General features: G+C 37.7%; 1 protein-coding gene across 1 annotated transcript in view; it reads left to right on the forward strand.

Annotated features, from left to right (window-relative positions):
• LOC146002551 (venom protease-like) overlaps positions 1-13,704 on the forward strand; it is a 59,550-nt gene extending 45,846 nt beyond the window's left edge. The window contains exons 5-7 of the mRNA XM_083140477.1: positions 291-556; positions 1,139-1,308; positions 10,414-13,704. Coding sequence (XP_082996603.1) covers positions 291-556; positions 1,139-1,308; positions 10,414-10,611 — 634 coding nt within the window. The 3' untranslated portion in view covers positions 10,612-13,704. The remainder of the gene's footprint in view (positions 1-290; positions 557-1,138; positions 1,309-10,413) is intronic.
• Positions 13,705-15,119: the final 1,415 nt, after the last annotated feature.

Below are 15,119 nucleotides of genomic sequence, written 5' to 3' on the forward strand. Positions count from 1 at the left end.
GGGTCAAAAACAAAGGATAGCCTAGGGGTCTACATTTTATAAATCCTCCGTCACAACCCCCAAAATTTTTCACGAAGACCCAATTTATGGTTATTTTGGCTGTAAATATAACTTCTCACTTCTATAAACATGAACTATGAACAGGTATTCCATTTGTGTTTCTTATCATGTGTATCACCATAGTAAAACAAATAGTAAAACAATTTATGAAGGATACAGGAACCTTTTCTTCCAGAAAAAGCACTGTTGCTTGCAGATATCATTGATGATATTGCACTATATATTTTCAGAAAGGCTGAAATGGTACGAATTGGCGAGGTGGACTTTTCAAGGCACACAGACAGAGCTGCACCAGAGGACATATCAGTACAGCACGTAGAACTCAACCCCTCATATCATCCTCCAAGCTACTACCATGACTTGGCACTGCTGATATTATCTAGACCAGTGAGACTATCATCATATGTGAAGCCTGTATGCTTACCACCCGCTGGCACTACGGACACCTTTGAAGGATATAACGCAATGTTAACTGGCTGGGGGCATCTTACTTTTGGTATGTTTATTTTGTTTTTAATTGTTTATTTCTACATTAAAAAATATATGAGATTACCATATTTGCCAGTGTATAACATGCAAGTTTTTTTCTTCAAAAATTGGTCTGAAAAACAGGGTTCATCTAACTTTTTACAATCAGCAGTGAAAAAAGAATGGTTCACTTGCAATATTTCATGGAACATTGGAGATGAGTTGTACCTCATCTTGAACCCTCCTATGATTACAGCCTACCCCCCTACATCAGGAAGCAATGGTATGTGACAGTAAACATCCATACACCTTTGTCTTGCCTATAACAGTCAGCATCAAACTGTTATCTCCATGTTCATTCACCTTGTTTATGTGATGCCAAGTTTGAAAATTGAAACAGAAGTTCCAACACAACAGAATACAGAATCCAGTATCAGTATAATGAAAAGGTCAATGGATAATTTACCACTAGTTGTACCATTCTCCTAACATCTTAACTCCTCCATCCAAATAAAGGTAGGGGGAGGGGTGTCTCATAGTCACTTTCTTAAGATTTGTAAATCTCTCTGAGAAAAATACATTCTTTACTATGTTGTGTATATCTCAACAGGTGGAGAAAAGAGCCCAGTACTACAGGAAGTTAGTGTGGAAATCTTCAACAACAGCTACTGCAACCAAAAGTATTCCAACAGTGCTGTGTCACAGAGGAACTTTCCAGATGGTATCATAGAGTCTCAACTGTGTGCTGGTGATCCAAATGGTGGAAAGGATGCATGCCAGGTATATATATGGACATATAGTGTGTTTTAAATATCATGCAGGATTCTAAAAAGCTATAACTTTAAAGTAATAGGTTTATTACAATGGAATATTGTTTTTTTACACAAGAGAAAATTTAAAATTTTGTTCTGCCCACACTGCTGAATGACATGTGTGCAGATGATCACACGATTATGTGATTCCAAGATGGCGTCAATGCAGGGAAAAGCTCAGTGCATGATATGGCTTGCCGAGTTAAAATTTTGTGTTTTGTCGTGGAGAAGGTTACAAACAATATTTGGAAAAAACCCTCCAGCGGAGACAAGTATCCAGAGATGGTACAAGAAGTTAAGGCTATGGGAAGCGTAGCAGATTTGCCACGTAGTGGGAGGCCAAGAACGAGTAACGATGTGGTGTATACAGTGCAGGAGAGTATGCAACTGAGTCCAATGAAATGTCTTAAAGAAAAAAGTGAAAGCCAGGCCCTACAAGTTGAGATTTGTGCAAAATCTGATAGAAGATGACTGTGACGTGAGGAAGGAATTTTGTGAATTAATGTTAACCCAATTAAATGGTGATGGTGGCGATGCCCTTCAGTCTCTCATTCTTTTCTCTGATGAGGCCACCTTCCATGTTTCGGGAAAATTGAAGATACACAATTGACGAATTTGGGGCATTGAGAAGCCACATGAGATTTACACACATAAGCGGGATAGGCCCAAGGTCAATGTGTGGTGCGCAGTTTACATGGACCACCTCATTGGTCCATTCTTCTTTAAGGAGGACACTGTGAATGGTGCGAGCTACCTGAACATGTTACAGACATTCCTTGTCGTGGAACTTCAGAGGTTAGGCATCATCAATGAGGTCCACTTCCAGCACACTATGCCATTGAAGTTCGTGAGTTTCTTGATGGTCAATTTGGGGAGAGATGGATTGGCCCCAGAGGAGCCATACATTAGCCTGCAAGGTCACCAGACCTTATGCCTTGCGATTACTGGCCGTAGGGACGTCAAGACCCAGCTGTATGCACAGAAACAGACAGATCTTGACGACCTGAAGTTCAAGATATGTGATGTGATTCAGAATAGGGATGGCTAGATCCGGATCCTGGCTGTTCCGAAATCCGGATCCGGTTGGTTCCGGATCCTAAAATTTTTCGGATCCGGATCTGCAATTTGGAAAGTAAGAATGTGTTTATAACATATTGTTACCTGCTAATATATATATAATATACATACATATATAGGTATGTAATTAATTACAAATTGTGCGCGATTTGTAATTAATTAATACACTTACAAGGGAGGTCTAAGTCTCCCCCTCCGATTTCCATGAAACTTGGCAGGTGTATAGAGCCCCCCCCCCTCAAATGTCAAGATGAGGAGAAATTGAAGTGGGGATCTGACCCCGAAACCACGTAAATATGGCATAGGAAGAAACAGGGGGCATAGGGTCTCTCTATACACCTGTCAAATTTCATGGGAATCGGAGGGGGACACAGGGTTCAGATGATCCCCACGTCAATTTGTCCTCATCTTGACATTTGAGGCGGGTTTTGCCCCCTAAAACAGCTTTTTAGCCGAAACAAAAAAAAAAACACGTATTTCTTCCTTTGGGCCCCTCTATACACCTGCCAAGTTTCATGAAAATCGGAGGGGGACACAGGGGTCAGATCCTCACTTCAATTCGTCCTCATCTTGACAGTTGAGGGGATTTTGCCCCCTAAAACAGTTTTTAGCTTAAACAAAAAAACACGTAATTCTTCCTTCGGGCCCCTCAATACACCTGCCACGTTTCATGGAAATCGGAGGGGAACACAGGGGTCAGATCCCCACTTCAATTTGTCCTCATCTTGACATTTGAGAGGAGGTTGCCCCCTAGAACAAATTTTTTGCCGAAACAAAATAACACGTATTTCTTCATTTGGGCCCGTTTATATACACAACTGCCAAATTTCATGGAAATCGGAGGGGGGCACAGGGGTCAGATCCCCACTTCAATTTGTCCTCATCTTGACAATTGAGTGGGTTTCGTCCCGTAAAACCGTTTTTTTAGCTGAAACAAAAAAAACCACGTATTTCTTCCTTTGGGCCCCACTATACACCTGCCAAGTTTCATGGAAATCGGAGGGCTACACATACGTCAAATGCCTACTTAAATTTGTCCTCATATTGACATTTGAGGGGGGCTTGCCCCCTAAAACAGTTTTTTAGCCGAAACAAAAAAAAACACATATTTCTTCATTTGGGCCCGTTTATACACACACCTGCCAAGTATCATGGAAATCGGAGGGGGACACAGGGGTCCGATCCTCACTTCAATTTGTCCTCATCTTGACATTTGAAGGGGTTTTGTCCCCCTAAAACAGTTTTTTAGCTGAAACAAAAAAACATGTATTTCTTCCATTGGGCCCCACTATACACCTGCCAAGTTTCATGGAAATCGGAGGGACACAGGGGTCAGATCCTCACTTCAATTTGTCCTCATCTTGACATTTGAGGGGGTTTTGCCCCCCTAAAACAGTTTTTTAGCTGAAACAAAAAAAACAACACGTAATTCTTCCTTTGGGCCCCAATATACTGCCAAGTTTCATGGAAATCGGAGGGGGACACTTAGATAACCTCCCTTGTTGGTCTTACACTTTGTAATTATTTAACACTGCATATACTATAATGTTTTATTTTAATTTATAAAACTAACGTAGAACAATTGTATAATTTTTGTATAACATTTCTATCTTGTTATATGTGTTAAAGGTTTCATCCTGGAATGGAATGTCCCACATTTATGTGTGTTTTCATTTCCAATACATTCGAATGAATACATATTCGTTTCAATGGCATTTACAAAATCACCTCTGACATTTGTGCACAAGTGTGTTAGCCGATGCGTAGCAAAGTATTTTAGGAACAACACTTGAAAAAAATTGTTGTAGGACTAACGAAAAATTTATTTGTAATCGAAGATCATAATACTTTTAAGGTGTTGTAATATTATAATAGGATTGAGATACAAAACTATTGGATCCGGAACTCTCAGATCCGGATCCAGATCAGGAACTTTCGGATCCGGATCCGGATCCAGATCCGAAACTTTCAGACCTGGATCCAGATCCGAAACTTTTGGATCCGGATCTGGATCTGAATGGATCCGGATTTTTCGGATCTGGATCCGTTTGGCCAGCCCTAATTCAGAACATTCCGGATAAGCACCATCAGAATGCAATTCTCGGATTCAAACAAAGATTGCAAGAGAGTTTGGACATGAATGGTGGCCAGTTGGAGATCTGGTGATGAACCAAACCACATCAAACATTAATTTTAAAGTTTCCTCTGTGTAACAAACAATATTTTGTTGTAATAAACCTATTACTTTAAAAGTTATAGGTTTTTTTAATCCTAAAGGACTTTTAAAATGCACTGTATATTTTGTAGAAACTGATGACTTAAATTAAAAAAAAAATCATTTGCTATCTCTGTGCATTGCATGAAGACATGAAGGCACATAAGAGGTATGGAGGTAGATCCCCTGCACATACATACATTATAGATCTCAGCCATACCAGAGGTGATGCAATCAACACCATGGTCTGGCTGCCTTTTCTCCCAATGGTTTGATTGATTGAGTTGGTGTTTTAAGTCCACTTTATGCACTCTAAGGCTAATCGGTACTGGACCTACAGTTCAAAGTGGGATCCGAACCACTATGTGCCTCCACCGGGTATCTAACCTGGGACCCCTTGATTACAAGGCGACGACGCTATCGGGGATGCCCTTTCTCCCAATGGGTGCCATCAGATAGATACCTGTTAGTTATAGAGGCTGGGTGACCCCTAGTCACTGTATGCAGGCAAATAGGAAAAAAAATAGATCTTCATCAGCGGCATATTCTCCCATGTTAACTGGTGTACCGCTGGTAAACCAACTTTTTTCATATATGTAGAAATTACAGGAAAATTTTAAGTCCGACTTTTGTTTTACTTATATGCCTACATTGGTGATTTATTTCTATTATATATAATTAATATATAAATAAGAATTGTTGTGGTAAACCAGATCAAATTTTCAGAATACACCATTGCTTTCCATGTGACAGTATGCTCTAATGACTGTTATCACTGCAGCTCTGAAATATGTCACTTGATCATGAATTTATTGTTGGTAAACTGATCTCAATTTGTGCTTTTATGAAACACAAAAGATTTAAAATAAGAATGTAAGAATACACAGTAAAGATAGCTGGATGTTACAATAACTCCTTTGTACATATTTTTGACACATGTATACTGATTTGCTATTGTGCTTCAGGACATCACAGTCACTCTTATGAAAGAAGTACGTGGGTTGTACAATTAAAAGTGGCAACACTGCCAGGAAGAGATGATAATATCATGCATGTGCTATCAGGCAATGAGCATTGCCAATTGGAACTCATGCCCATGTGTGGAGTACCAAAAATGGTCTGTGCAGCGAGTATTGTTGTGTATGTACGAGGTTGAAATGAACACAATTTTGAGTACTGTCCTAAAACATGTTTGCCAAGGTGAAATATCTATATTGGATCAAAATCCATGTGACCTTTGGCAAAAATGCATGAGAATGTCATTAACACTTGCATGAAGCCTGTAGCAACAATACCTACTTGTATCTGATAGTCGCACAATGGGTAAGTGCATTTCTTGAGAAGGTTGGGATGTCAGTGAGAACATGAGGGAAATTGCATCATGTTGGGTTCCCTATATTGTCATCATTGTGCAACCATCAGATACGGCTAGGTATTGTTGCTACAGGCTTCATGCAAGTCTCGTGCATTTTTGCCATGGGCCACATGGATTTTGATCCAATATCGATGTTTTACCTTGGCAAACATGTTTTAGGGCAGTGAACAAAATGGTGTTCATTTCAACCTTGTAAATACACAACAGTACTTGCTGCCCCGACCATTTTTGATACTACACACATAGGCATAACCCCAACTAACTAACAATGCTCACTGTCTCATAGCACATACATGTTGTTATTACCTCTTCCTGACAGTGTTGCCACTTTTAAATTTACAACCCACGTATGTGTTCCTTGCATGTCTTCAATAGATATTCAGTAAGTATTTAAGAAACACCTATAACATACTATGTGATTAGTTGAAGAGGTTCAACATGCTACAAATAACATGTCATGATGGATGCGATAAACACGGTTTTAATATTGTGTACATGAAATTTCGTGTTTCCATGTTGTGAATTGGATACTTTTTTTGCTGATTAATTTCGAAGGTTTGATGCCTTCAAGCAAGCCTTCGATCACTGAGGATACGAAATCTGGGACATAGCTGGTAGTGCATCACTTCTTTGTTCCCAGGCAGTGGTAGTTCCATTTTCTCCTGTCTAGCAGTACTGGTGTGTGTTTCTTGGTTTGTGTCATCTGTTGTGCTTTCTGATGGCAGTTGTTTTGGTTTCCGTTGTCTGGTGGCGTTGCCGGGTAGTGACTGGGGGTTGGACCATTTGCTGCATTGTGTTGCTGTGTGGTGTGGTTTTTGTTCTTTGGCTGAGTGGAAGGGGATCGAGCCTGGGGACTGTGTTTCTTCTTCTTGTGGTCTGCATGGAAGACAACCTCCGAGATGAAATAGCATGCATCACAGAAATAGGACTAAACAATCGATACACCAATCACTATCAATAGCTATCAACGTGGATCAAAGCAGAAGCCCAGTTTAACACACAGCACAGAAGTAACCCAGACCAAGAGCCCAAACTGAAATGGATTGCTTTCTCATACCACCCCACCATATCAGGCAAATTATCCAAGGCTCTCAAGCCCTACAACATCAGACTTGATCAAAAACCTGTATCCCAAATCGGAAGAGCTCTATCTAACTTCAAGAGATCCTATCTACTCAAACTTGAATCCCCTGGTGTCTACAAGGCCACATGCCAATGTCATGACAACATCATCAGCAGAACCATCAGCACTGTTCAAGAACAGATTGACGAACACATAAAAAATTCCAAAAAAAGACACACCTGGCCTTTAACAACACCTCCACACCACAAACCACTCGATCTTCTCCAAATCCATACTTCACCCAATTGGCTCCAACATAGAAAACACCATCAAAGAAACTCATGCTATCATCTAACAGAAACCAGCACTGAAACTAGACAATGGACAGGTACACCCAACTTGGCACCCTGTCCTTCAAAAACTCCCAGGCCTCGAAAATAAAAAATGCAGCTCCCTTGCTCTTTCTCTTTCCACCCACGCAAGGAACATGAACTACAACACACAATGCAGCACATGGCACAACCCCCCGACCACGAGCTGGCAATGCCCCCTGACGACGGAAAGAAGAAAGCACAACAGATGACACAAGCCAAGAAACACACACCAACGCTGCCAGACAGGGAAAATGCAACTACTACCATCTGGGAACAAACAAAGAAGTGACACACTAACAGCTCTGCTGTATACTAAGTGAACAAAGGCAGTGAGCCCTCGGAAAAAAAAAACAACAACAAAAAAAAACTATCCTATCCACAATGTAGACACACAAAATTTCACGTGCACAAATAGCATGTTATTTTTGCTCATATCTCCTCAAGCAAGCAATTCAAATTGCAGCATGACTAAATAATAATAAGCGCCGGCCCCCATGGTAGAGTGCTTAGCACATCGTGCTATGATGCCAGGGGTCCCGGGGTTGAATCCCAGCCTCGGTATGGATGTTTGTGACTGTTCTTTCATCATATCATCACTCATCCCCATCTTCGCAAATTAGCCAGAAGTGGCACAAAAAGCAAAGTAAAATAAAGGAAATTAATAAATAATAATAATCAATAATTTTCTTGGTGAGATTTTATCAATCAGTGTTCCCACAAAAATGATGGAATGTACGCATTTAAAAGATATGATAAAAAAATGATGGAACTTCTATGTTACATTAATGACCAGAATAATCCTCAAATATCCTTATTTCATTCATTAAGCCAGTGGTTCCCAAATTGTGTGCTGCGGTGCCCTGGCTGGCTTAAAGGAGGGCTGTGAAATGTTCCAATATTTTCACCGAAGTGACACTTGATTCCAAATATGTGCTTATTTAGTACTTTTACACACAAAATGTTTGTGAATTTCAAATATGTATGTATTTTTTAACTTCAGGCAAGCAAGCAACCAACCTAACCACACTAACTGAACTTTAAAAGTGTTAAGAGAAGCCTAACTTAGGTGCAGAAAAATTTTGAAACAATGAGGGCACAGTGATACAAAAAAGTTTGGGAATCCCTGCATTAAGCAATAACCCCACTGCATTAACTGTAACGACCATGCTAACAATATTATAAGCATATCTCCACAAGATACATGCACTGTGAACAGAAGCGTGTGGTAAAGGAAGGCAGAGCAAGCGCCGCTTGCGTTGTTTTTTTTAAAAGCAATTTTGATATCTTAAGTTCCTGATTTTCAATTTAATTTAATTTATTTACTTTAGCATATTTACATATGTAGACATTTCATTTCCTGTCATATTGGCTGTAAACATAATGCGGCTGCAGCCTTCATGAGACAGGCAACGTGGCACAGCTGATCCGCATTAGAAGGAAGAGGACTGTTTGCCTTTCTCCCCATTTTTTGAGCGACTTATGCAGTTCTTGCATGGTCACTGTCCTTCCTCCTTCAAGGAAAAAAAAAGGTTGACCACAAACGATCTCCGGCCCACTTCGTCTTTGGTGTTAGAAACACCTCATCCACGCTGGCCACAAGTGTTGCTAACTTCCAGAATTGTCTATGCATCCGTAGCACCACCTAACTTGGTATGATTATTCATGTGTGAAACATAACAGTAATGAACAAATTAGCTTATGAAGTTGTCAATGAGTACCGGTCGTATAGTATTTATTTATAAGAAATAAAATCACCAGCCAATACTTGGACATATCCATCATGTGGTCAGTAACTCCGAAATATAGAGGGTATGTAACACTGCAAATAGATTGAGGAAGAGGGTGCATTTGAAAGCGTGGGAGCTGCAGATACGTGTTTTCTTTACTGTGGCCATCATCCTGTGTTATTCTGTTCTTTTGTGTGGTGTTTTTGCTGTCTTGTGTTAAAATATGATCTACATTGAAAATAACCACCAGGGTTGACAAACGAGACGAGCCATCGATTTGCAGTGGTGAAAGTAAGGACTCAATTAAGGATCTTCTTTGAAAAGCATTTAGTTCAAGAACTTGTACCAAAAAGTTGGAGGTGGTGAATCAAGGGAGACCGTGTCCTGAACTATGCATAACCAAACAAGTCAGAAAAACGGGAAAGTTTTCATTAAGTAGTTAAAAATGTCTCAGTAAAAAAACAATATTATGTTTGAATTGGTTTAAGTCCACTTTATGCACAGAAAGGCTAATTGGGACTCGACCTAAAGTTTAAAGCAGGATTCGAACCACTCGACCGATTATCGAATCTGAGGCCCATTCATTACAAGGCAATGAAGTTACGTAGTGCGTGGTTGTAGCAATGTTATTTATAAATTATTTTGTTGGAACATGGAACTTTACAGGCCAGAATGACATCAGTAATTTTCATAGTGCAGTGCAAAGACATGAACCTTCCCAAAATCACACTCGTGCAGTGACATACAAAAGGGGGATTGGTGGGAGTATAACCCCTATTTTGGTTCAATATTCCTAAAAAAAAGGCTAAAGGCAGGAAAAATGACAAAACATACATTGTAGGGGCTGGGTTACTGGGAGGAGTCCCCCTTCTGTGTGTATACCAGTGATTTATCCACACAAAACTTACAACCCTGCCCCCATTTTCCTCAATACCCTCCTAAAATTTTGGTTCCAAATTTATCCTTACCCCCCCCCCCCCCCATATTACATTTGAAAATGTTGTAATTAGCCAAAATTAAAAACTGACCTATCGCTTACCTATCACGAAAATTCACAGCATGCCCCTGCCTGTGAATTGATATTAACTCTACTTGGTAACTGAACTGATTGTACAGATTACAATATTGTTATTGACCCAACCATTTTAATTACATAGTTTCAAAACCTGTAGTCCTTGGATGCAAATAAATCAAATCAAATTTGTTTTCATTGAATCATAACAAGTCGTATATTTTTCATAGGGCGACTCTGGAGGTCCTTTGGTTATTCGTCGGGGAAACATCCACACGCTGGTAGGAGTGGTTAGTTCAGGTGTTGGCTGTGGTTCCAAGAACTTCCCAGGAGTATATGTGAGAGTTTCAACTTATGCAGACTGGATTCAAAACAACCTTAACCAACCATATGGAACAGTGAACAGATATTATAAAGAACGACCTTGAAGAATGACATGAATGTGAGCAATTGTCAGTGTGAGGAAACATCTCAGAACAAACGAGTGCTGCATCACATTTTGGCGCAGAGAAAACATGAGGAGGACATGTGTAATAACATTGTGTGTCTCACTTAGAATTAGACGTGACAATTTCCAGAGGCACCAGAATGGTATCCAACTCAAGGTCTCATAGAGCAAGGCCCGCTTTACACGAATGCACTTTCCTTAGCATTAGCGTTAAAAACAAAATTTCACAAGTACCGTAATAACTAAATATTAATTTTCTAAACAAATTTTCATTTCTTTATGTCATTTTCAAAATTATCTACAAATTATTATAATACTACAATTCTGCTGTCAGCAAAAGTTAATTGTTGATATGAAAAATGAATTACGTATGTACGAGGCTGCACAATATCAGGGTAGATACTCAATTCCAGGAATTACACGCGAATTATTCGCTCTGGGAACTATTCATGGTAAATGGGATGTTTTCTCTATTCACATTTTTCTTCCCGGAAACGTGAAAAATTGCAACTTTTATTAATCCAAATCCCATTAAATTTATACATGTTTATAAATGCCCTGAGGCAAGTTTCTCTCAGTTTAACTTTAATTATTTTAAGGAAGAGAAAGAAAGCTATATGGAAAATAAAACAAAGTTTTCTCAATCCATTTACTTTGTTAGTGTCTTTTGCAGAACAATCTATATGACAGATGGAAGACTATTGCAAAATAAGACATCTTGAAGTTGATTAAGTACATTTTTGGGTACATTGGAATCACACAAACCCTTTATATTGTTGATACTTTATATTGGGGGAGGGGGTAAGAGTCTGTAATAGGTAAGGTTGGAATAGAGAAAATGTCTGCTTGTATCCTTGAATTTTTGGAATTATACTTGAATTTTATCATGGTTCTAGTAACCACCATATTTTTGCATGTTATCCACAGTCAAACTCCACCTTTTATCTGTGAGGTTCATTTTAGTGCTGAAAATGATCTTTTAACAGAAACATAGTCAGTAGTGCAAATTTGAATGCTGAAACATTTCTTCGCAAGGCATGAATGCCAAAAAGGACCAAACGGATGTGAAAGTGAGCAAGGCCACACAGATCAGAAGTTTACACTTTGGACTGTGCAGGCAGTAGAGACGATTGGGTGCCAAAACTGAGAAGGAGAAGGGAGGGGGGGATAAGGAAATCGACACAGAAAACATGTTTCAAAAATGCCAGTCATTGAATTATTTCACCACCAAACCTAGTAAATACGTCTGTGCGATATAAATATCCTGTAAAACCTAAAAAATATATATATAAATCTTTAAAAAGGGTATAATTTAGGCACATAAACCTAAAATAGGTTTTAACAAGCAAAATAGGTTAGTTATTTTAGGTACTATAAACCGTCGTCAGTTGTTCCGTTTTTAATGAAATGTTGACATAACTTATTTCTTATTTACCTGCAAAGGAAAATTAGGTTAAAAACCTAAAATCCGAGGTCCATTTATAACGTATACAGTACACGTGTCGAAGTATAGTTGTTTCAATTGTAAACACCGTGCACTCACCATAGATGGTTTAACTTGGTGCACCTTTCATGCTGTACATATTATTCATTGCAATTGCAAAAGCCAACCAAAATGTTAAATGAAATGCTTCTGTGTAAAGGACTATCTGCTATAAGATTTTTGGAAGCATTTACATAGCATTTATGCTAGCAATAATGCTAAAGGAAATGCTTCCATCTAAAGTGGGCCTTATTCATTTTATAACAAAAATGCAAAGTGCTATTACATGTAAAAAAGAGGCATTTAAATAAAAATGAGTATTAATTTATCACTTTTGATAATACAAAGCCCATTACAGACATGTAAGAACACTTCTCTTAATTGCTGAATGAATAATCTTCATATTCTATAATGCAGATTTTCCTCGAAAATGCAGTGATTACATCTAAAAAAGTGTAAACATAACATAACTTGTAGTTTCATATTAATTTTGATGTACATGTGCTCAATATAGATGGTATTAATATATCGAAATGAAGTACTTATTTATCCATGAAACTAGTTTTTATGAAGTTCTATCAATTTCGGTGATCACTGCCAGATAAGAGAGTACTTCATTTCAGTGTATTAATTTGCTAGCTACTACATCATTTCTCCTCGCTGAAACAGAGAAGATGGAATGTTAAATATTTCTCACATAAATTAGTTCATCACAGTTTCTTGTTAAATTTATCTTATTAGATAAAATAAACATGAAAGAATAAAGCTCGAATGAAATGTATTTTAAGATGGTTGGACTTCAGATCAAGTGTATATGATTCATACCTACATATTATGAAAAGTTACTCTACCACAATTAAGAAAATTTAAAAAATTGGAAACAGTCACAAGTGAAGTATTCACAGTGAAAATAAACTTTATTTTCATAACTGAATCTCAATATTTTTTAAACTTTTTAATGTATTTTACACTAGAGATGGACTATTAAGAAGATTAGAAATCCAATCATGAAACACATTATAATGATAACTCTGATATTCTTGCCATGTCATTATTACTTTAAAATACTTTTGTGTAAATGGTTGAATGTAGTTATATGTGCATTTAAGAGTCTAAATTATATTAGCAAGATTGTGTACATCCTTATTGTGTTAGTGTTGGTAAATGTATTATGCATATAGCGAAAAGAAATCTAATATTGTTATGAAATACTTGTACAGTCACGGACACTTCTGGGTTGTAACAATCTCAATGACTTTCAATGGAATCATTACAATGTAGAATTGTTCGTGACTGTACATTGATCCATACTTCTTTCTGGTAGACAACTGAGGTAACAGTAAAAAAATTAAAGATTTTCAGTCAGGAATTGCAGTGTTCTTCAATGATTCTATAATACGAAATTTCTTTTAACTGTATGAAAAAAATATTTATATGGAAGTTCTTAAATGATAAATAGATGTACACAATAAAGTGAGTGAATATTTGTTATTGAAAGTATTTTGTAATCTCACAAAACTTTTGTTTCTGAATTTTACATGTGTAAAATATATTTATAAAAATATTTTTTGGCAGTTTTCTGTTTACATATAAAGGTGAAACAATAAGGAAGGTGGGAGAATTGTGAGGGGTGGGTAATAGTGTGAATTTCTTACTAAATGATCTTAACTAAATTTTTACAATAGTCTTGCGTGCTTTTCTTACACTTTTATTTCAAAGGCGAGAGTGGAGTGGTGGTGCATGATTTGCAACATTGTTTGTATGGAAAGTCGCAGAAATATTTCATACCTGAACACTACTCAATATATAGAGATAACAAGAGGTGATGTACAAGACTCATACACAGGGCTCGAAAAATCCTGGTGGCTAGGTCGCCGGCTACTAAAAATTTCAACCTGGCGACTGTGATCTTTTGCTGTAATATGTACGAAATGTTGATGATTCTAAGTTCAAATTGCAGTACAGCGTAAGTTAGCAAAATATTTTTTTAAATCAACATTGTGAACATTCCAGAGGTACGTAACAATTTTTTACCCTTTGTCTTCCAACACCCCATTTCCTGCTTTCTCAAATAATTTAGCGATGTTTTGAATACTGTGATCCTCAGCATCTTATACAGTGTGTTTCAAAAGTCGCACAACCCGAACTTTGGAAATGTATATCGTGAAAACCGTAAGAGATATTTGCACCGGGGTTTCTGCATTATAAAGCCTCATCCATTGAAATATTTTTCAATGCTTAAAATTATCAGTTCACTCCGTACAAAAAAATATATAAATTAATAACTGACTGAAAGCAGTATTAATTTTTTTCCAGAAGTGAACTTCTGAGTAAGAAAAAATATGTAAGAAATTATCGAAGGGTCATAATTAGACGTTTGATGACTGATGCCATGTCAGTCTGTCATTTGCGACCAATATTGGTCATGTGCAACATTTGATGAATTTTTGATTGGCGATTTTATGGGTTGAGTTAAAAGTGCCATTTCTGGGACATATATCCGTATATGTCAACACTAGCAGGTCGAAATATTGCCAACAGTTGCATGCAATATGTGTCTAAGTATTGGCTATTCATTTACGTGAAAAATCGTAAATCAAGAGAGAATCCTAGGCTACCCTTGGCTCACTTTGCTGATACTGTGCCTGTTTTTTTTTTTAATTAATTAAGCATGGCGTATTCATTGGAGCAGCGCATGTGCATTGCTGAAGAGTATTTTACTACTCATTCTTACACTCATGTGCAAGAGATTTTCCAATAAAAATGCCCTGCTTCTGCTGAACCTCACAAGGCAACTGTTTTACGACAAGTCAAACACCAACAAATGATACCACAAATTGTTTGAGTTGGTATTTATTGTTGAAAATTAGTTCTCAGATGTTTTCAGCAAATTAACAATGTTTTTTTAAATAATGTAATTGCTTTTATTTAGATAAATGCTAACATAAATTTATCAACCCAGTGATAGCCTACAGGATTAGTTTAGTGCAGAAAATGCAGTGTAA

The sequence above is a fragment of the Lepisma saccharinum genome, chromosome 18 (assembly GCF_977018435.1).
Source record: "Lepisma saccharinum chromosome 18, izLepSacc3.1, whole genome shotgun sequence".
NCBI lineage: Eukaryota > Metazoa > Arthropoda > Insecta > Zygentoma > Lepismatidae > Lepisma > Lepisma saccharinum.